Source organism: Protopterus annectens, chromosome 11.part0, assembly GCF_019279795.1.
Source record: "Protopterus annectens isolate FY-2018-M chromosome 11.part0, PAN1.0, whole genome shotgun sequence".
Taxonomy (NCBI): domain Eukaryota; kingdom Metazoa; phylum Chordata; order Ceratodontiformes; family Protopteridae; genus Protopterus; species Protopterus annectens.
Genome location: NC_056745.1, coordinates 1,118,018,544 through 1,118,042,551, shown reverse-complemented (window position 1 = coordinate 1,118,042,551; position 24,008 = coordinate 1,118,018,544). Strand labels below are relative to the sequence as shown.

Here is a 24,008-nt window from a genome sequence, read left to right as displayed (position 1 = left end):
CCAAGTTCATCTACAGGCTCAATTCCTGCCTGGAAAACTAAATACACTGGCAGATGAACTAAGCAGAAATCTCATGGACCCACACGAGTGGAAACTGGAACCAAAGATTTTCAACATGTTGATCAACAAATGGGGGGGTCCCAGATATAGACCTGTTTGCCTCCGCCCAGAAGTACCAATTGGACAAAGTCTGCACAAGGACTCCCCACAAACAAGCTTGGAAAGTGGATGCTTTGTCCTTCAGCTGGAAAAATCTATCAGTTTATGCCTTTCCTCCTCTGTCTGTCCTCTCCAAAGTATTACTAAAGATCAAACAGGACAAACCAAGGATGATACTGATTGCACCAGACTGGCCACACCAACACTGTTACCCCTGCTTGCACAGTGTGTCACAGCTAGCCCCCTGGCACCTACCTCAGACCCCTACCCTGGTGTCTCAGCAGGAGAGCCAGATCCTGCACCCCCAGCTTCAAAACCTGAACCTGGCAGCCTGGCTAATTACCTAAGATCCTGCACCCCCAGCTTCAAAACCTGAACCTCGCAGCTGGCTAATTAAATAATCTCTCCGTTACCATCCCTCAGTAAACAAGTGTTGGATGTCATTTTGGAGGCAAGGAGGCCTAGTACTAGAAAATCTTATGCTGAAAAATGGAAAAGATTCTGTGCCTAGAACCAAACTCAAGGGATGGCCACAGCAGCGCCCAATTTTACCTCAGATTCTTCAATACTTAACTGAGATGCTTCACAAGGGCCTTTCCTTTTCCTCCATCAAAATTCACGCCTCAGCCATTTCAGCTCATTACAACACAGAACCACCCCTCTTTTCTCACCCACTGCTCAAGCAGTTCCTCAGAGGGGCCAAAAACTTAAGACCACCCAGGAGAGCCCCAACTCCAGCCTGGGACCTTAATTTTGTGTTGGAAAACCTCACTCTTCCTCCTTTTGAGCCAGCTGCAACTGCAGAGTTAAAATTCCTTTCTTGGAAAACAGCTTTCCTTTTAGCAGTCACTTCTGCAAAAAGGGTATCTGAATTACAGGCCCTTATAGCAGTGGAGCCTTTCATCATCTTTCATGCGGACAGGGTGTCCCTCAGGACCAATCCCTCTTTCATGCCCAAGGTGGTATCCAGTGTGGCTCTTAATCAGTCCGTTCATTTGCCAGCCTTCTTTTCTAATCCACAGAACAAAGGGGAACGGATACTGCACTCCTTAGATGTGCACAGGCAACTTAGATTTTACTTGGACAGGACTAAACCTCAAAGGGAATCTGAACAACTTCTGGTGGCATTTGCTGCAGGGGCAGAGGGGAATGCTATTTCAAAGCAAACCATTTCTAAATGGATATGCCATTGCATTAATTTCTGCTATAAGCACCATGGCAAACCTATTTCACAAGGGATTAGACCCCATTCAACCAGGGCTGCATCTACCTCTACAGCCTTTCTCAGAAAGGTCCCTACCAGAGACATCCTAGAAGCTGCTACCTGGAGTTCTGTACATACTTTCACCAAGTATTACCATTTGCCACTTTCTCTAAAACCAGAGCTGGCTTTGCCACTGCAGTCTTGCAGGGCCTTATAGCTGGTCCTAATGCTTTCTAAATTCCTCCTCCCATCCTTAGCTTTGGGAATCTACCCAAATGTGATGACTGCAACAGTGAAACACGAAGAACATAGTACAGCTGTGTACACTTACCATAAATGTAGATGTTCGAGTGTATTCACTGTTGCAGTCCTGGTTACCCTCCCTCCAGCCCCCTGACTTCTTTTGGCTGTACATCTGTTCTCCTTTACTATACTTAAAAGCTTTTTGGTGTATTTGCTTTTTTGTTGGAGGTATAACCTTGTTTTTATATATTTAATTGCTTCCCATTAGGGGGGGGCACCTGACATCTGGGGGATGAAAAACTGATGTAATGGCGTCGGCTGCATGCTTTATACCCCTGACTACCTGACGTCCCGGTAGATGAGACAACAACCGACGCAGGACCCAAGACTTTGATAATCGGGACAAGTGAGGGCTACTGCAAGCAGATAACCCAAATTTGATGACTGCCACAGTGAATACACTCGAACATCTACATTTATGTTAAGTGTACACAACTGTACTTTCTAGCATTTCCCTTATTTCGTCTTTCAGAGTCTGCTTCACTCTCTCAGGTACTCTATAAGGAACCTGCTTAATAGGTTTTTGGGGTCCTGTGTCCACATGTTGCTGCACCAAGTCAGTACACGCAAGGTTCCCTGTAAACATATCCCCGAATTCCTGCAAGACTGTTTGTATCTCCTGGACTTGAAGTTAACTGCTGCGATATAACTATCTGTTCCACAGAGGTGTCAATCCTAGCCTCACCCAAAAGATCTGTTACCATATCCCTTTCAGACTCTTCCTGCCATCCACTATGAATGCTCAATATTAGGGCCTCCCTGTTGTCATAAGGTTTCATCATATTCACATGGTACAGTTTGTGCCCTTGTCTCCTACCTACCATATTTACCATGTAGTTCACATAATTGATTTTCCTTACCTGAAAGGGGCCCTCCCAAGCTGCTTGTAACTTATGTCTAACAGGAACAAGTACCATCACTTTCTGCCCATCAGCATACTCTCTGGCTCAAGCATTTCTGTCATACCACACCTTCTTTTGTTGTTGGACCACTGCTAGGTTCTCTTGAGCTAAACCCATGAGCTCCTTAAGTCTTGCCAAAAGTTGAGAACATAAGCCACAACGGGCTCCTTGTGAGATTCACTGTCACCTTCTCACTCATCTCAAAGTAAATCTAAAGGCCCTCTCACCTTACGCCCATATAACAACTCAAAGGGTGAAAACATGTACATTCCTGCGGTATTTCCCTGTACGCAAATAACAGATGGGGCAAATACTTGTCTCACTCCCCTTTAAACTGGTCTGTAAATGCCCGTAGCATAGTCTTTAATCTAGAGTTTAACCTGTCCACAAGACCGTTAGTCTGGGGATGGTAGGGGGTGGTCTCTAGATGTTTCACCCCACACTGCTTCCACAGACAAGTCAGCAGGTCTGACATGAAGATGGCACCTCGGTCAGTCAGGATTTCCTGTGGAAAACCTAGTCTGCTGAAGATTTCTAGCAAACCATTTGCCACTTTCTCTGGCTCAATAGATGACAGAGCCTCTGCCTCAGGATATCTGGTAGCATAGTCTACTACCACCAAGATGTATTTCGTTTGTGTAGAACTTTGACTACTCAGGGGTCCCACAATATCCAGGACCAGTATGTGAAATAGCTCTTCCGTAACAGGCAAAGGCATTAACGGAGCCTTAGACTTGTCCCCTGCTTTACCAACTTTTTGGCACTTTTCACTAGTCCTACAATATCCTACCACATCCCTCACAATCCTAGGCCAATAGAAATTTTGCATAATACGTCTCTTAGTACATCTTATACCCATATGACCCGAGAAAGGAATGTGCTATGGCTAAAAGTGTCAGACGGTAAGCTCTAAGGCACTACCAACTACCGTATTACTTCACCTTCTAGCCCACCTCCAGGAGTTCACTCTCTGTATGACAAACCTTTGTTCAAGTATACAAACTCCCCTCTTCCTTGAGCCTCAGGTGCCTCCTTAGCCATCTCCCTCAAGCTTTGTAATGTAGAATCCGTAAGTTGAGCCTGTCTCAACTCTACTGTCGTGACCTTCCTCAGCTCCCCTTCCGCAGGAAGCCTAGTCACTTCCGACAGCTGCGCCTCGCTGTCACTCTGGATACCACCACTCACCTCCATCCTCGCAGTCATCAAGTCCAAGTGGACATCAGTACCCACAAGCAGCTGTGGCTCACATTCAGACTTACTGCTACCAGATAACAGCTTCTGTGAAACAGCCACCATGCCCAGTCCCAACTTCAGGTATGAGATCTTTCTGGATCTCTCGCAGACTACCAGACCTACATGCCTTTCTCCAAGCCTGACTGCATGTCACTGCATGTACACAAGGTACTGCATCATCAAAGTCATTCCTTATTCGGACATCTGCAGGAATATTCTCACACTTGCTTGCTTGCTTCCTCTTCCACCCTCCCAGTCAAGTTCAACCCTAGAACAGGGTCCCTCCCAACACTCTGACTGGAGTGGACTACCCAAGCAAGTACTGCTCTTCTCTAACCACTGCAAGCCTCACAGTGGTTATATCAGAAGCTGTGTCCCTCTTAGCAGTTACCTGTTTACCATCTACTAAGATTGGATATAAATTCTGGTGATAATGTGGCACCCCATTTGTTTCTAAACAACTTACCATTGGCAGTTTGTCATTCACACTTACTGGCTCCCTCACCTTCTGTTTCTCACCTTGTCTTGATGGACATTTGGCTGCTATGTGTCCCCTCTGATTACACTTGAAACATCTAATTCCCAACAGTGCACTTGGATTGCTAGTTTCCCCCTGTTACTGGTCTACTCTGTTCGAGTGGTTTAGACTGCCCCCCGTGGGTTCCCTTATGTCCATGTGCAGCACTGGGTATCCCTTCCTTATGCAGTGGCGCTTTGCTTGCCAAGTAGAGATCCCCCTTATCTTTAACTCATCTGCAGAGTTACACTCATGGTCTGCTAACCAGACTCCCATGTCATCAGGTAAAGTACTAAGGACTTGTTCCTTCACCAAAAGTTCTGTCAGCCCCTCAAAAGTGGTGACCTGACACCCATTCACCCATCTGTGAAATAAGTACTTAAGTCAGCAATATAATCACGTACACTTTCGTCTGACTTGCGTCTGTGTTCACAAAACTTTTTTCTATATGCCCCAGGTGTAAGTTTGAAACAGTCAAGCAAGCAACACTTTACTTTGTCATGATTCAAACAATCTATATAATTTAATTTTGCTATAGCCTGAACAGCTTTACCATGGAGCAAGGGAGTCAGGAGCTGAACCCAGAACTCATGATCAACATCATATTGTCTATATACTCTTTCAAAGATATGAATAAGACTATCAAAGTCATCCCCATCCCTGTACTGAGGAAAAAGTTTACTGACCTTTACAGCTTCTGAGGTCTAGTTATTCCCTTCCCCATTACCTCCATAACCCTCTCAAAGGTTGAGAAGCTCCACTTCATGCAGGCAGTGTCTCTCATTGTCCTCAGCTTCTAAACTCCTTAGTCTCCCTTTGGTCTCCAGCTGTTTAGTCTCCAGTTCATATTGGCGCTTTGTACACCTTTCCTCAGCCTCCTATTGTTGGGCTTCCAAGTGCAGTCTCTCTGCTGACTTCAGTTCAAGATGTTTGGTTTCCAATTCATGTTGACACTGTTTCTCCTCAGCCTCCAGGCATTGCAGTCTCTCTAACTCAAGACAGATTCTTAGGTCCTCTGAAGAAAAGGTGGACTGTCCTGTTGCAGTAGGCTGCACATCACCAACACCAAACTGGATGTCTTCAAAATGGCTGGTATGAGCTGTGGCTGAAATCATTGCTTCCTTGGTCAGGTTAGCATGCACCAATCCTCTGGCTTCACACTCCGTAGCCAACTGAATCTTTGTCAGCTTACTAAAATCTTCTGCTGACTTCCTTGCCTGCTATCCCTGACTGTCTTACTAAAAAAAAAAATAAAACTGTGGTGGATTGAAATTCTGAATGTTTATTTTGTGACTGTCAAGAGTGCATACCTTAATGACAACTACCTACAGGCTCCTGAAATACAAATAAAAATCCCACACTGCTACCACCAATTAAATGTGACATCTGGCCAGTATCCCACCAGACTCTCACTTAAAACCCAAGTCAGTAATTAAAGAGCCTCAACCCCCACCACTGACTCCAGTTTGGGAGCATCACGGAAAACACCAGTGCACACAAGAGTAAAATTCCACAATTTCCCTTAAGAACACAACAGGAACACACACGATTTCCCTGCAACTGGACTATATACCTCTGTCCACCCAAAATGTAATCCCTTACCATACACTTCAGAGCAATCTGTTCCAGTTTAAGACCTCTGACTCACTCACACTCAAAATAAATTTTAATCTCACACACTCAAACACTTAAAGGAAGCCTGACACAGATTGCCAGGTGTGACCCCTCCCCAGTACAAATGGTAATGCTGCCACCAGAGTCAGACAGGTCTACATGTCCTTCAAAGGGTGATCAATTATTTAAAAAATTAAATATCAAAATAAATGATAGCTATGACCAGAAGCAGCCAGGCATTTGAAGTGACCTGGTGAGTATCAAACAGGTAAAAGCACTCTCTGAACACACTTGTTTGGCCACAATGTAAAGTAATATAAAACATTTAATAAGAAGTAAAATGATTGCAAGAATGTCAATCAATAACTTTCAGTGAACACCAGAATTCAGTCACCAGAAATGCAAAATTAAACTGTAGGATAGAAGTTTATTATCTTAGAAAAACTCTATCTAAATAAACTTTCCTAATCTAACCAGAGAATACTGTCCCTGATCTAATCTAAAACATAACAGCAAGACAAAGGCAGGCTTACAGTTCTGGTAAGTCCTTTTTCCGGATATCTTCTACACAGCACTGTAACTCTCAACTAAGTGCTGCTCTTCACAAACTGCCCAGGTTAACAGACTTAGCTGTCTTATTTTAAAAATAACAGTCAGCTGTTTGAAAAAGTTCTTTTTCCTGTCAATCTGCTGTTCAACTAATCACCTAGCAACCAGAAACATTCTAATGACATCACCTACTTTTCAGGTGATTCTCTACAGACAGTTTGTATTTTAGAATCTCCCTCACAAACAGAAATGTATCAAAACGCTGACAGATTCTTTAAACATTTTGTATAAGCAGGGAGATACTCAACATTTTAAAAACTTATTTACATTTTCACAATTGGACATGCTGGCATACAGTACAAGTTAATCTGAGAATATACAGAAATCTCCTGCCAGATATGCTAATTGCCGATGGCAGTGTTTCTTTTTCTTCACACCCTGAACACCTGTGTGAGCAGGGCTGTGTACTAAGACCCTCCTCTATACACCTTTTACCCATGATTGCCAACCCACTCACAAATTAAACATTATTGTTAAATTTGCGGATGATACAACTGTCATTGGGCTTATATCAAACGATGATGATGCATATTGGGAGGAGGTTCAAAACCTGACAACATGGTGTGACATCAACAATTTGGTCTTATTTAATGTTAATTATTTGATTTTGTTTTAAATTGTTACTTTTATTCTTTAAATGCATCTTTGGGGTTGGCATAAATGTAATTTTGTTGTGTTACACAAGGGCAATAACATACTTAAACTTGAACATAACAAAGCCATTACAATTATACAAACATGCAGTAAGTAAAGGAAGTGTACATATACTGACATGCATTTAGAAATTTCCTTTGGGGGTTAGCATATATGCAAGAGGCTAAAGGCTAGTAGCTCTACCTGCATCTATGTCCTTTATTAAGGAAATAGAATAGCTTGGTGTGAGTGGAGGATAAGGGGAATCATCACCCAAAGACTCCTATGCTGTGGAATAAAATCCCGGTATATGTGAGGCAGAGGATCATAGGTGGGTAGACTAGTGGTTTGTAGGGGAGGAGAAGCGAAGGAACCCATTTGATTTGGTAGTTCCTCAGCTTCTCCAGTAGCCTTAGACATGTCGGTAAAATCATGTAACATACAATCAAATCTTGTTTCATTTGCCATTGTTACACATATGTTGTTCATTTTTATCACCTCTTATGACCTTACTGCAGGATAGCACAAAGCATTTGACTCAGCCCATTCAAGCACATTGAAAATGTCTTTTCTCTGCCATCAGTAATCCATGCTTTTGACTCAAAACAACATTTAAAGGGGGAGTCATTGCTATGTTATAAACATACATTCTTGTGCTTTCTTCAGAAGGGTCTGTGGTTATATCCACATAAGTATCACTTGCAATTTTATTGACTTTGTGCACCTGAGTCTCTCCAAAATTTTCATCACTAGGTTCATTATCTTTCAGTGTTGTCATTCTCATTTATTATGTATACTCAGGTGTGTTCTTCCACATTGCCTTTGTGTGTGTGTGTGTGTGTGGGGGGGTCTCATTTTGCTTTCTTTTGATATATTTTTTATGTGTCACCTCATTTTCTGTCCATTTGTAACTTTGGCTGTCATTCATCTGGTCTCTGTACAGTACCTTGTCATTTCTGTTTGGATTTGCAGGGTGATTTTGTGTCTTGTACTTTTTTTCTCTTTGCTTTTTACACTTTCAACTTCTGACCATTAGCCCTCTCCTTTATGTCTTAGCCCATTCATTCTGTATCAGTGACATGTGGACTCAGATTTAAACAGCTGACTAGAGGGAGCTGATATCCAGGCAAGCATAAGGGCTGTTCCTTATCAAGCCTTAGAATATCAGACTTCCTGTGGCCAACCACTGTCACAGACTGTCCAGACTAGTGAATCAAGAGGATCTGTAGGAATTGCTATTATCACCACCTCTCCTCTCACTGCTTCAGCCCTCAAAGTTGCCACTTCTGGCCTTTCCTAAGACTAATCAGGAAACCTTTGCTTACACAGACAGCCAGTGCATTCCTAATAAGCCCTAACCCCATCACAGGCTGATATGCGAATCCACATACCACACCTACACTAAGGAAGGCTACTTTCACTGGCTTGGTAGTGCCAAGCTGAAAATCATGTCCCAAATCTTGGCTGTTTTTGGTGGTTTGCAGGCCTCTGCCTGCATGGTGCAAATCATCTGATTGGAACCACCTCCCCCTCCCCCAGGACGAGCAAGCAGACATCAGTAACTCACTCCCACCCCAAGCCCAACTCCACCCCCCCCCCCCCACACACACACGCATACACACACCTAGTTGTTCCAGCTCCTGAGTCACTACTTTGACTTGGGTCATAGCTGAGGCTTTATCGCTGTTAACTACAGGGCTGGACATTATTTTTTTCCCTTGCTGGGCACAAGCCTTTTTATGGGCATTGTCCTGCACAAATACCTGCATGGATTATTATTGATTTTCTGTTACCTCTTTCATTCAGCACTTTGTGACCTTTTTGATCGTATTTTTTCACTAACTTGATGCTGATTTGTTAATATCTTTTGTTCTGCATCCCTTTGTTTTCTTGGCTTGCATTCTAAACATTTCACATGATCTTCTGAAGACTGGGAATTTTTGTAATGATCTATCTGGTTCTAAACATTGCCGTTCTCCTTGCTATTTATGACTTGGATATCTATGTTATGTGGAGTGATGAGAATTATTCATAAAGTTGGTCTGCAGTGCTTAAGACTGGTATTCCCACATCACCACTGTACAAATTTCATAAACTCTCCAAGAATACAGATGAGGTAGAGTACTGCAGCTGCATGCCATGAAAAAAGCACAGGTGCTGAGCAGCTATGCAAATGAATGTGGCCAGTAGAACATGTCTTCTGGCTGATAGTCTCTGCAGCACAAATGATGTACTAAGGTGTACAGCCTGAGCCAAATTTATTTGTGGCCTCAGATGTTTATCATAACATAATAAATTCTAAATAAGTTACAGTACAAATAAAGGTTTAGGAGTGGTGTAATGTGTAAAGTGTTTACCTCACAGACACAAGGTACAGGATTCTTACCTTTCAGTGAAATTGAAAGAAACTTAAAATGGCTCACAAGAACAGCAAACCTAGTACTTGCTTATGAACTTGTGAAATGGAAAAGTGAAGTGTTGCTCAATATAGCATTCCCGAGTAATAACGTGAGAATTGTAACATCTAGAGTGGAACATATACCCTGACTCCTATTTCATCAGGGCACACAACTCACATTTCAGTGTGGATCGGTCCTCCATGCTTCTGGATTGCAGTATCTTAATTTTAAACATAACAACAGCTGATGTCCATTTCATTATGCCTCACTACTGGGTCTACAGATCCGACCTCGGATCCGACTCTGCCACTTCTCAAGACTTATGATCTGAGCCTCAAGCTCCTCCCTCTCATATAATGCCCAACTTCTCTAACCCCTCAGATCTCATTTGCCACCTTCCAGCTCAGACATGATTCTGCAGCCTCAGCTATAGATAAGTGTTTTTTTTTTGGTATTGCCTCTGTGTTTCTTCTTCTTCTGCAGTGAATTTGGCAAAGTCAAAGATGAGGACATAGAGTTTATAGGGACGCAATTGAACACAGTCACACAGATAGCTGCCCTACATCTACAGAGAATAAGATCTTTGAGACAGCAAGTACAACTGTTACTGGATACCCGAAACCCGCCAGCCTGCCTGGTCCTGATAGTCCTAGGATCCATGCCAGCCGCCATCCTTCTGGTACCATTAGCAAGATTCTTCATGCGAGTTCTCCACTGGACCCTAGTGGTCCAGCGGTCTATCCTGCATCATCCCTTGTCAACTCCCATCAGACTTTGATCTGCAAGCGTCAACTGCAGTTGTAGATGATTATAAATTATCTCCATCTCGGCAAATCCTTTACTCTCCCTCCACCTACAGCCCCACTGACCACAGATGCTTCCCTGTTGGGGTGGGGGAGGGAATTTTCAGGGAAGAATGACAGAGACTAACTTGCACATAAATGTCCTGGAGATGAGGGCAGTACTTCTTTTTGTTGCAAGCCTGTCAGGACTGCCTCATCTGGAAAGAATTGCAATTCTTACAGACAACATGTCGGTTGTTTGGCACATCAACAAGAAGGGGGAACCTGATCATACCCTTTGTGCAAGGAGGCTATGAGGGTCTTGGAATGGGTGATCTCTTCAAACCACTTTCTCACTGGAATGCACATCCCAGGGGAATCCAGCATTCTAGCAAACACACTGAGCAGATCGATCTTGAGTCCATATGAGTGGTCTCCAAATCAGTTAGTAGCGAATCAGATATTTGGCCATTGGGGCCAACCTTGCTGAGACCTCTCTGCCTCTCCCCTGAACAACGAGTGCAGTAAGTACTTCGCTTTGATCCCCACACTGGGGGAGTCACCTAGGGATGCTGTAGTCCACGATTGGCCACCAGGTCTCCTATATGCTTATCCTCCGATTCCCCTGATCCCCAAAGTTTTGTAGAAGTCCAGAAAGTTGAAGAACACTCTGATCCTCATTGCTCTCTTCTGGCCTTGCCAAGTATGGTTGCCCTTCCTACGGACTTGCAGCCAGTATCCCCCATGGATAGTAGATCCCAGGCAGGATGTAATTTCCCAACCGTCAGAACTTCAGACCCCCAATCTCCTATCCTTCAGGCTAACCACTTTGTTTCTCCATTTCCAGTGATTCTTTGAAAGTCTAGGCTATCCTTCCCAGTTCGCAAGATTATACTGGCTTTTCAAAAGCCTTCCACCAAAAAGTGTCCAATAGTAAATGGAAACGATTTTCCATTTGGGCATCGGAATGGAATATCAATCCTTTTTCTTGCCCCTATTTTGGATATTCTTATGTTTCTCAGCTTACTTTTCCAACAGGGGGCTAGTTTCTCCACCATAAAGTTACAACTTGCAGCTGTTTTGAATTTTCATGTAGGGAAGGGCAACAGTCTTTCCTCTTCTGTCTCAACAACAAGGTTATATAGGGCTTTCATGAGAGGAGTTTTTCAACTTAGACCTCCGATAAAAGATCCGTCTCCTCTATGGGATCTCGCTGTTGTGCTTCAAGGCCTTACTCAGAAACCTTTTGAGACTGTGAGCTCATGTGACATAAAGTTTTTGACTTGTAAGACTATTTTCCTAGTGGCCATTACTTCAGTAAGAAGACTGTCAGAATTACAAGCTTTGTCTTCCCAGCCACCTTACATTATCTTTTCAAAGATAGAGTCTCCCTCAGAATGAACCCTTCGTTTATACCTAAGGTTGCCACAGAGTCAAATATTAACCAAACCATTAATCTGCCAGTATTCTTCCCAAATCATTCCAGTAAGGACGAATATACGCTGCATTTGCTGGGTGTGTAAAGACAGTTACGTTTCTATCTACATACAATGAAACTGCATAGGAAATCTGAGCAATTATTCATCTCCTTTTCACCAAATAGATTAGGTCAGGCTGTATCCAGAATTACCTTAGCTAAATGGATTACTAATTGTATTTCTGCTGTCTATTATTTGAATGGCATGCAACTTCCCTGTTCCTCTAGAGCTCATTCCACCAGGTACATGTCTCCCTCGTCTGCCTTTTCAGCTAGAACTCCTATTGATAAAATTTGTGCAGCAGCAGCTTGGTCCAAGTCTCATACCTTTGTCTCTCATTATAAGTTGAACATTGTTTCTAGAAGCAGAGCATCCTTTGGCTCCGCGGTGCTCAGGCATATTCCTTCCTTGAATGTCACCCAGGGTTTATATAGCTGGGGACTCTGACCCAGTAGTGAGGTGTAATGAAATGGGCAACATCAGATTAGACGTTATATACTTACCATAACTTGGCGTCTGTGTTGTCCAGTTTCATTATGCCTCATGTCCCATCCAGCCATCCCCAGCCTAAAACAAGGTTTCTGTTTTCTTTACCACTAGTGTGGACTACAAAAAATGCAGAGGCAGACATTGACTGTTTTTTTTTTTTTTTTATTGTGCTCTATGTCTGTTTTAGAACATTTTGTGTCTTAAAACAGTGAATTTTTATGTTTAGAACTGGTGAATATGTTCATATGTTCTGGTGATGAAAGTTAGTATTGCTGTTGACTGAAATCACATCAGGCAGTTGCTACTAAATTAAGTAATTTCCTAATACTTCTTTTTGCCAGTATTTATTTGTTTGTTTGCCTTTGATTACTGGCAAAGTCTGACTGGGCATAACCCCTTTTCAGCATAGGCCTTTGGAGAAAATCTCCATCTTACATACATCTGCATGAGATAACAGTGAAATGTGCTAAATACTCAGTACTACACGACTTTGTGGGTCTTCACCATGTTATTATACATTAAGTAGCATTTAGTGTACATTAAGCCCAGTAACATTTATAGAACATGTAGCATTTTTTACAATGTATGAGTGTACTCCCACGGTAATTTTAGCACACAGACACCAGATAAGGCATATGCATATTCTCTACAGTTAAATTCATATAAGCCCTGTAGCTAGGAGATTACTATATTAAAAATGTGAGAATTTTGTGTTAATTGTTTGATGCAACTGCATGAGGAGGGGACTTAGTAGTGGAGTTGGTACAAGGGCAGGAATGTTTTAGTGATATGATTTTGTTGGAATTGTAAATTATAAGCAGGAGAGGGTTGAGAATAAGGAGGAGTCTTTGTAATGGAATTGTTAACAAGTGCAGGACCATTTTTTTAGAGATATGCCTTCAAAGCAATTTTAAATTGTAGATAAGATGAGGTATTTCTAATATCTGCTTGAGTACAGTTTTCTGGGGGAGGGGAGGAGTACCAGGAGTGTACTATTTTGATAACTAATAACTGGCTAGAGGTGAGGCATATTTCTGGGATACAAAAGATTAGCAGGCAGCCTTAATATGAAAATAGGTTAGTAGATTAGCTTTACCCAGTTAAGGGAGTGAAATGATACAGAGTGATTTGTTTGGCAATTGTGGTTATTTGCAAGGTTTGAAACTGTATTGTAAAATTGATCCATTTTGGCTGAGACAACTATAACTTGGTGAAAATTGATGAGGTATGTAGGAGACTCAGTAGTATGTAGGTCTGAGCTATAGTTTTATGCGCTTACTCTGTTAGGAAAGGCTTCACTTTATGGAGTCCTAGTTTATTTGTTTTAGAACTGCATGTTGGATGTGCTGATCTAATCTTAATCTTTGGTCTGTTGTTATTACCAGTACTTTTGCATTTTGTTCTAGTTGCTCTAGCTCAGTTTTAGTTCTGTTGACTGATATCTTTAAGTCATAATACTTTGATTCTTGGATTGGAGTTGAACATGGCATTAGATCTGCAGCTGTTGTTTTCATTTGATCTTCAGCCTGTAGAACACGGACCCAGTATGGATCCGACTCGGCCGCATTTCTCCAGCATTAGCTTCAAGCTCCTCCCCTACCCATAATGCCCCTGTCTCCCTGCTACCCTCAGATCTCATTTGTCGCACATACCGTTAACATCGTGATCTGTTACCTCCGAGTTTCTGGTAAGTGAAATATTCTTTCTGCTTTTCTTTTCCCTTTTCACTCTTCCTAAGTTTTTAGTTTTATACCCTACCCATCCCTCACACTCAGGTGTCAGTTTTTGAAAAAAAAAAAAAAAAAGTCCCCTTTCTCCTTATTCTCGCCTATCCTTTTTCCTTGTTTTAGTGAGAGTGTGTGTGGGTGCCAGGTTTCTGATATCCATGGCTGAGACCCCCCAAGCCAGGTTTTCAGAAGTGCACAGAGTGTGGCCATAAGCTTCCCCCTTCTGATGACCACTCTGTGTGTTGTTTGTCTGGGAGTACCTCACCTAGACTCCTACTGTTTAGTCTGTGCAGGCTTCAACCCCTGTGCATTGATCGACAGGAGGAACAAACTTCTCTTGAAAGGCCTCCTTCCTCCAAGGCCTCTGTTTCTTCCTTCTCTGCCCCAGCCTCTGGGACTTAACCTCCCTCTAAGAAGGCCGGGGACGGGGAGAAGCATAAGGATAGGCCCAGCAAGCGATCTACCAACTGCGCTTCCTTGACTGAGCCCCTGGCTAAATCCCTCCAGGTCCCTAGCCTGGCTTCACTCTGCTCTGGTTGCCTTGTTTCTTGCCGGAGGTCTCCCAGGGCTGATCTTCCTTATGAGCCTCTCCTCGGTGCCCGTCCAGGCCCGTGTCTGTAGCTTCTTCCAATTGTTCCACCTTTCCTTCTAAAGCCGAAGTGGACAGGATGATGCGGAAATTCATCCTGACCCAGATCCAGATGGTAGCCTTGCCTGCCCCCTTCCCCTCCAGGGCTGGGAGCATGCAGTCCTCCTTTTTTCCCATTGCTCTTTCTCCGATCTGACCCTTGGTTTTGGAGTCTTTGGGTCCGAGGCTTCTCGGTGTTGAGGGGGTGCCAACTGTACCAGGTACCTCAAGGCCGACCATTGCCCTGAGTGGCTCAGCTCTGACTAGTTTGGAACTGTAGTCTCAGTGCCAAGTGTGAGGGGATGAAGTTGGCTCCAAGGTTTGTGGAGTTGGCCCTTCCACTCAGAGTCTCTGTGCTTGGAGGCTCGGCACCAGTTCTCCTGTCAACTCAGAGGGTATGGATAGTGTGCTCCTCCCTGCCTCCAGGATTTGTTCTCTGCCTTCGATGTGTTGGCGAGCATGCTCTCGGATCCCTCAAGACCCTTGACGTTCTCCGAGTCCATCCTGGCTCCCTCTGTTTCTGGTCCAGAATCTGGCATCCTGCCCCCTCTGGGACAGCCTGTTGCCTCTATACCCCAGGGAGATCCCCCCCTGGGAATGGCCAGAAGTATTTGAGCCCTCCCCACAGCCACACCCTGAGGAGCTTCCTCGGAAACATACATGTAAAAAGAGACACTTGGACTCCCCGCTGGAGTCCCTCACTGAAGACACTGACTTAAGAGAAGGTGAGAGTTCCCCCCAGTCACCCCCAGAGAATGTCTCCTTCAGAGACATCATGGAAATACTATGCCAACATGGGGGGGGGGGGAGTTGTCTATCCAAAAACTCAGCCCAGATGAGTCGGTGTTCCTGGAGGCATTTGGCATAGGACCCTCTACCTACTGGTTGTTCCCTCCCACCGATCCGCTTGTGGACTTTGATTTCATTCCAGGCATGGAAGGATCCCAACATGGTGGAGCCCATTCCCAAGTGCCCTGATAAAGTTCTCAGTGCCTCTTTGAACAAACAGCATTGGTCTAAGGGATCCCCAGTTGATGCTATGGTGGTTGCGGCGACCACCAAGAAAGAGCTCACTCAGAAGAGCTCTGCGGTCCATCCACCGGACCGAGAATCTCTTGCCTTGGACCGTTTTGGAAAGCGGGCTTATGCTTCAGCCACATTTGCCTTATGTGTGCTGAACTACGTGGCACATGTCATCAGACTTCAAGGGAACCAGGCTTTTCCCAAAGGGGATGAAGACACATTTTTTGTCATTGAACTTAAGGCCATGGTTCTGATACCAATCATTGGTCTCATTGAGGCCTTTCTGTAGGATATCAACATCACTCGGGGAGTTAATAATAGCTCCCAACTTGCAATCATCTGCGAACTTTGTCAGCCAGAGTCCCTTCGTGTTGGCCTGGACTTCAGAGAAATAGATACCAAACAGGAGAGGACCCAGGACCGCACCCTGTGGGACTCTACTTGTGACTGGTTGACAGTCTGACTGGATTCAGCTACTTTCACACTGTGGGTTCTATCTGTGAGCCAGTTTGCAACCCACCTAGTGATATAGGGGTTGATGCCTAGCTTTGTAAATTTTTCTGTGATTCCTGAGTGGGGAATGGTATCAGAGGCCTTGGCCAGATCAAGGTAGGCTGTATGAACCACCTTACCTTCATCCACAGCTCTGGTGACTGATTCAAAGAAGTCGACCAAGTTGAGCAGGCATGATCTACCCTTCACAAAACCAAACTGTGTAGGATCCAGAATTTGGAGATTCCCTATATCCTTGTTTATTAGGTCCATGATGATGTGTTCCATAAATTTGCATATCAGACTCGTCAGGCTTAATGGGGCGATAGTTCCCAGGGTCTGTAGTTGCTCCTCCTTTATGGAGACGGATGACTGTAGCAGTGCGACATTCGGTAGGGACAAAGCCTGAGGTGAGGCTGTGATTGAACAGGACACACAGGTGAGGTGCCAGTTCACTCTGTAGTTAATGTACAACACAGCCAGGGATACTGTCAGGTCACATAGAAGTTGTATTCTTGGCCTTGGACAGTCTGTTTTAACCTGTGCAGCAGTAATACTGGGTGCCTGGCAATCTACTGGTATTGTGATTGGTTCTTGGGGGGGGGGGGGTAAAGTTAGCACTGAATCTGTCCGCTAATATATTTGCAATATCTGTTGGCTCGGTATAGGAGGTACCATTGTGAAGTAGCTCAGAGCAAATCTGGGTATTGCCATGTAGAGTCTTTACATAACTATAGAAGGCCTTGTGGTTGTCTTTACTATCTGCTGCAATTCTGTTTTCATAGCTAGCTTTAGAGGATTTGATGAGGGATCCTCAACCTTTTGTTGAGGCTGATGAGGGGGGTTTTCCAGTCTTGGGACCTCACCTTATTCCGCATCAGTTTCCTCCTTTTGTTGTAGAGTTTGTTTATGGCAGGGGACCACCAGATTGGCTTCCTTTTTTTTGAGGAGAGCGTCTTAGTTCTATTGGGTATACAACAGAAAACAAAATATCTGTGCTTCAGTTCAACTCGATACTATGTAACGCCACTTCTGAAACACAACAGCACCACCACAATTCGAAAGCAAGCAAATCCACTACACGACGACTGTAAAACCAAATCAATCCACTGCTGGAAAACTGTGAGACCAGTAATAAATTTATTGATAAAATGTTGAGCGCTTTCATTCATGAAAACTGTGAGCTTCATCAGAACCTGAGTGAAAACATTTCATCAAGTGAAATAAATTTATTACTGGTCTCACAGTTTTCCAGCAGTGGATTGATTTGGTTTTACAGTCGTCGTGTAGTGGATTTGCTTGCTTTCGAATTGTGGTGGTGCTGTTGTGTTTCAGAAGTGGCGTTACGTAGTTCTATTGGGTATGGCGAGATCCATGCATTTATGTACGTTTGTACAGTGCATTGGTGTATGATTTGGTGGTTATGCAACTATTCTTCATTTGCATGAGTGCCGTAAAGTTAGCCACCTCTGTTTTTAGGAACCCAAAGTTAGCTTTGGAGAAGTTTTTCATGGTGGTTACCTTTGTTGGGTGGGTGGGAGGGATGTGGATTTCCAAGGTGGTTAGCTTGTGATCGGATCTAACCAGGGAGGAGTTAACTATTGGTGTAGCGCAACAGTTGCCAATGTTAGTAATGACCAGGTCAAGGATGATGCTACCTCTAGTGGGGGTAAGAACAAAGAATTAATGAATTCCACAAAGCGTTGGGCAAGTGTACTGGTACATGAGTAGTTTTCCCAGTTAATGGAGGAGTAGTTGAAGTCACCCAGTATGAGAGTGTTAGGTTGGACCCTAATATTCTCCAGCGTACTTAGGAATGTGGAGTGTGAATCTTGGGACATGGTTGGGGACCTATAGCAGGTGACGACCTGAATCGCTGTCTTACCCAATGTTAGCTGCACCTGAAGTATCTCAGATGCATTATGTTGGTCTACCAGTCTGGAGGTGTGCGCATCCTTTATGAATATGGAAACACCACTGCCTTTGGAGCTTCGGTCCAAGTTCTGGGGCTGAAAGGTGTGGAATGAGTTGTAGCCTGGTGGTGCAGGGGTGCTTTCTGCTGCCTTGAACCAGGTCTCTGTTACAGCACAAATGTCGATGTTCTCCATTTTAAGTAGTACTTCGAGTGAGTGCATTTTGAGATTTAGACTTCTAGCATTGAGCAGCATGACCCTCAAATTGCATTTGTTTGTAGCTGTTACGGTGGTAATTTGGTCTTTGGAACACTGCCTAAAAAAGGCACTGTAGGGGTAGCAAGAACCTTGACCAGTATCCAGAAGTACATGGACATAGTCAAAGAGGTCGCTGAGTGTGCCCCAGGGTCCATGTCGGCGGAAGAGAAGAAGGTGTTCTCTTCCCGTATGTCCATCCTAATTTCTATTTCTAACACCTCTATGAGGCTCCTGTCGCATGTTATGGAAGGTGCCTCTAGGGAGGCCAGCAGAGGTGCTGCCATCAGGTGTCACGCCTGGCTCCGGCTCTGTGCATTGTCGGAGCTCTTCAAGGCATCTTTTACAAATGGCCCTTATGATGGTTCCACCCTCTTTGGCAAGACTGTTCGAGACACATTAGTCCAGAGTGAGAAAGATGGGAAGACCTTGTCTGCCATCGAGATCTACTTCTCAACCCCACAATGATCCTTCTCCGGGAATCAGTGTGGGGTGAAGAAGATGTGTTTCCAGAAGTTTCAGGGCTTTCCCCATGATGCTAAGGACTCAACTTCCCCCAGAGGCAGAGGGGGGTATGACAGATGCCGTCTTTGTGGCCGAGGAGCTCTGAGGAACCGGGGTCTCGGGATTCTTTCCTGGACAGACCCTTGCAGCAGCCCTGAAGGGTTGCCTGACTGCTTGTCTCTGGAGGCAGTCGAGAGATGGCTCTCAATGCACCCAACAGCCTGGGAGTCGATCACAGACAATCTTTGCATGTTGCAAATTATATCCAGAGGATATTCAATCCCCGTCTTCAACCCCCAGTCCCACCCAAGCACCTCCTGGACATTCCACCTGTGCAACGTGAGGGAGCAGCAGGAGAAATTTCCAAGCTGCTTGAAAAATGAGTCGTCCAGCCTGTGCTCCCAGACCAATCCAGATCAAACATCTATTCCATGTTCTTTTTGGTGCCAAACACGACGGGGGACTTGAGACCTATCCTGGATCTTTCAACCCTAAACCTGAAAGTTGCCAAGACAAAATTCCAGATAGTCACTCTCCAATCCATTCTGCCCTTTCTGCAGAGAAATGACTGGATGTGCTCAGTGGACCTCCAGGACGCATACTACTATATTAAGATGGACAGGTGCTCTCAGAGGTTTCTCCACTTCCATCTGGGAGCCAATTATTATCAGTTCAGAGCACTCCACTTTGGTCTCGCTACCGTCCCCAGGGTGTTCAAGCAAAGTAATGGCGGCTCATCTGCAGCTGCAGGGATTTCAGGTTTTCCCCTACCTGGACGATTGTCTCCTTTCCGCTCCCTCCAGACATCAACTCTGTCAAGCCAGGGATCTCCTTTTCCAAACCACCCACCAGCTAGGCATAACCATAAATCTCAACAAGTCCCATTTGGATCCAGTTCAGGTTCTCAACTTCACTGTGTCTCCGTTAGATACCATTCAGAGCAATATTTTTCTAACTCTGGACAGACTTCATTCCCTCAGATGTCATGCACTGAACACTGTTCAGACCTAGTATCCCCTGCGGAATCCGTTCTTCAGGGGTTGGGGTCCATGGCAGCCATGATCTCCCTGGTCTGTATGGCTCATCTGCATATGAGGGTTCTCCATTGGACTCTGGCGGTCCAATGGCCATTGCTAGACCTGCCATTATCTCATCCAGTTAGTTTATCTCGGGCTTGCAGGGATTTGCTTCTCTGGTGGCTTCAATCCCAGCATCTTCTTCTGGGTTGTCCATTTATCCTTCTTGCCCCAATGACCATGATGACCACGGACACCTCCCTACTCAGTTGGGGGGTAGATTTCATGGGAAGGACAGTCCAAGGCTTGCAAGTTGTTCATGCCCATCTTCCCCAAGGGACGATTGCCATCTAGACAGACAATATGTCTGTAGTCTGGTACATCAGCAAGCAAAAGGAAGCAGGTCTTACCCCCTTTGTCGTGAAGCCATGCGAGTGTGGGAATGGGCGATCTCCTCCGGCCGTTTTCTGGTGGCAATGCACATTTAGGGGAGGTCTAACATTCTGGCAGATAGGCTCAGCAGATCTATTCTGATGCCATACAAGTGGTCTCTGAATCATTCAGTAGCGGAACAGATCTTTCTAAAGTGGGGTTGGCCTTGCTGAGATCTCTTCGCCTATCCTTCCAGTGGGAAGTGCAGTGAGTTTTTCGCTCTGAACCCCCCTCTGGGGAGTCCCCAAAGAGATGCTCTAGTTCATGCTTGGCCCTCCGGTCTTCTGTATGCTTACCCTCCTCTCCCTCTGATCCCGAAATTCATTCAGAAAGCACGACGGTTGAGGAGCTTAGTGACCCTCATTGCCCCTTCTGACTTTACCATGTTTGGTTCCCCTTTTTGTGGTCTCATGTGGTGTGTCCTACTTAAACATTAGATCTGGTTCCAGATCTGATCTCGCATCCCTCAGGGATCCCACATCCAGATCTAGTCAGTCTGAACCTCTCGGCTTGGCTGCTCCAGTTCCAGTGATAGCTAGGACTCCCGGGCTGTCTTCTCCTGTCAAGAAGAATTTGGTGGAGGATCTCAAATCCTCCACTAGGAAACTTTATTCCAGTAAGTGGAAACATTTCTCTATATGGGCTTCTCAGCATGATTTGGACCCCTTCACTGCTCCATTCCCTGCCAGTTTGGAATTTGTGGCAGATATTTTTCATCAGGGTGCCAGCTTTTCTACAGTAAAGGTACAGTTGGCAGCTGTCTCCAACTTTCATATAGGCGACATTTTGGCTTCCTTAGCTTCTTCCAAGCTTTGTAAAGCCTTTTTGAAAGGTACATTTTTACTTAGGCTTCCAGTTAAGAACCCCACGCCTCCTTGGGATCTTAATCTAGTCCTGCAAGCTTTGGTTTCTTCCCCTTTTGAACCAGCAACTATGGTGAATTTGCAATTCCTGTCTTGGCAGACAGGGTTTCTAGTCACCATTACTTTGGCTAAAAGATTTTCAGAGATTCAGGCTTTATCTGTCAAGCCCCCTTATATGGTGTTTCACAGTCAGGGTTTTCTTATGGACAAACCCTTCTTTTCTTCCGAAGGTGACATCAGAACCTAACATTAACCAGGTCATCAGCCTCCCCGTTTTCTTTCTGAACTTCCAGAATAAGGGAGAGTATAAATTGCATTTGCTTGATGTTCATAGGCAACTACAATTCCGTTTGCATAGAACAAAGTCCTTTCGTGAGTCTGATCAGCTTTTTGTTTCCTTTTCTAAGCCTTTCTTAGGTAAACCCCTGTCTAAGGTAACTATTGTCAGTTGGACCTCTCAGTGCATAACTTTGGCCTGTAAAGCCAAAGGTTTATCTCCACCAGGTCATGTCAGGGTGCATTCTGCCAGGTCTGTGGCTGCTTCAGCGGCCTTTTGGTCTAGGGTTTTTTTGGATGACATTTGCTCTGCACCTACTTGGGCATCATCACACACATGTATTTCGCATTATAAGATGGATCCTTTGTCCAGAGGCAGGGTATCCTTTGGCTCCGCTGTGCTCTGGAACATCCTTCTATAAGGACCTCCCAGGATTTTTTGATAGCTGGGGACTCTGTCCCACAGGTTGAAGATCAAATGTAAACAATTTCAGATAAAAAAGTTATTTACTTGCCATAACGTTCCATATCAGTTGTTGCTTTTCATTTGCCTTCAGCCGTCCCTCCCTCCTTCCTTCCTCCTGCCTTGTTTGGGCTGTGTTGTGGACCGGATGGAAGAGGCTTTGCCCTACTCTGGAATTGTTTGTCTTCCTTATGGTGCTTTGGGGTGCTAATTCTAAGATATTAGGCACATGATTACGTTGGGGTGCTACTGGTTGCAACAAACTCGATCTGTGGGTAGGAGGGGAGACAAGGGCATTATGGGTAGGGGAGGAGCTTGGAGCTTGGATCCGATGCTGGAGAAATGCTGCCGAGTCAGATCCTTGTCCTACTGGTTGAAGACAAATGAAAAGCAACAACTCAGATGGAATGTTATGGTGAGTACATTTAAGAGTAGTCTGCATTGTTATAGCCAGTCTTCCTTTTTTTAAAGGAATGTAGTAGGTCATTTTGGAGCTGTTTGAGTGACGAAGCAGTACATGTTACTGCTGAGACATATGCACATTAGATTAGATTTGCTAGGTGAGACAACATTCATTTTATTTATAAATATTCTAAAGAATAATGGTTCTAATATTGAACCTTGTGGTTTACCTAATGTTATTTGTTTTATTTATTTTTTAACCTGTCTAATGTTATTTGTTGAAGAGATGAGAACTCAACAGCCCAGCTAGCGGATTAGCAGTTTTCTGTAGTGTCTTTTGACTTTTTTCACATTAACAGTTTAAACTGTGTAACACAGAATGTATTTTCTGATTGGGTTAATGTAGTCTAGTGTCATATGCCAATATTGATTTGTTTTTGTTTGTTTGTAGGTGACTCTTAATATTGGACCAGATCAAGACCTGGCAATTCTGCATGAAGTTCGGCAGACAAATTCACGGACCCACAAAATTCAAGGAGAGCTGAGGAACCTGAAAGCAAAAATATATGGCCTAGAAAATGAGCTAAGATTCTGTTAAAAGTTTCCTTGGGCAGAGCATATTCTAGGAATGTCTTCAGTGGTGAGCTTTTTGGATTGAATTAAACTGCTCATCTCCACAGATGCTTTCTTGACTGAGGTGTGGTTCATTAAAATTAGGAGAACACTACTTCCATTCACTGTCCGTACACAGTGCTATGAAAAATTTTCAGATTTCGATATGAGCAACCAGGATTAAATTGGAGATGCTTCTGCAATCAAATAATCAATTGTTCTGGTCCTCAGTAGGTTACAGCTCAACCTTTTAATGGAAGTGTTTGATTAAAGTGAACATTTGCTGTGCATGAGCAGGAAAGATCACAAAACACAAAGAAGGCCATTTTAGTCCTTGCTACTAGTGTTGTGTTGTGGCAGCGGAATTTGAAAAGCACCATGCAGTTTTAGTTTACAGTGAAATTTTCATAATTTGTTTTTGAACATTTGCATTCTGAAATAACTGAGAAGCAAAAGTCATAATTTTATTCCATTAAAAATTATAAACTTTGATTCCATTGTATAGGAATTTAGTTCACATTCCTGTTTACCATTTCTGTTTCTGATTTAAAGGATGAACAACTTTGTTTTTGTATAATCTGTATTGTGTATCTTGTGATTCCACCTGAAGACATTAGTCCAATGATTTGGAAAAGGGTTACCATGCTTTGGAGGCCTAACTCTGAAAGTTTCTGCAGTATAGTAAGCCTGACTGTTTTTAAAGACTGCTCTGTTGTCACAGATTTGCTCGGGAAGTGGCCATAGTACAGAGAGTGGCATCTCTGGTGAAGCTGCATGCAAAGGGGCAGATAATACTAATTTGCTGTGTGCTACCCCCCATAATGTTTCTATCAGAGAGATTCAGAGTTGAAAAAGTATATTTTGATGATGTACATCCATTCATCCCTATTAAATGGTCATCGTTTCTACCAGGACTGCAGATATGTATAGTGGAACCATGTGTGTGTTTGGGTGGCTGCACTGCAGGAGGTAGATAAAGAGAAGTATGTATTTGTGTGTATATATCTCTCTCTATCTGTATATATCTGTACGTGTGTATACGTATGCATGTGTGCCAAGGAGTATCTGTACATGCGTGTG

At 44.0% G+C, this 24,008-nt stretch overlaps 1 protein-coding gene across 1 annotated transcript in view; it reads left to right on the top strand.

The window, feature by feature from the left end:
* Window positions 1–23,420, top strand: part of CCDC77 (coiled-coil domain containing 77) — a 743,168-nt gene extending 719,748 nt beyond the window's left edge. The window contains exon 8 of the mRNA XM_044088479.1: window positions 22,768–23,420. Within this exon, the coding sequence (XP_043944414.1) occupies window positions 22,768–22,914 (147 nt within the window). The 3' untranslated portion in view covers window positions 22,915–23,420. The remainder of the gene's footprint in view (window positions 1–22,767) is intronic.
* Window positions 23,421–24,008: the final 588 nt, after the last annotated feature.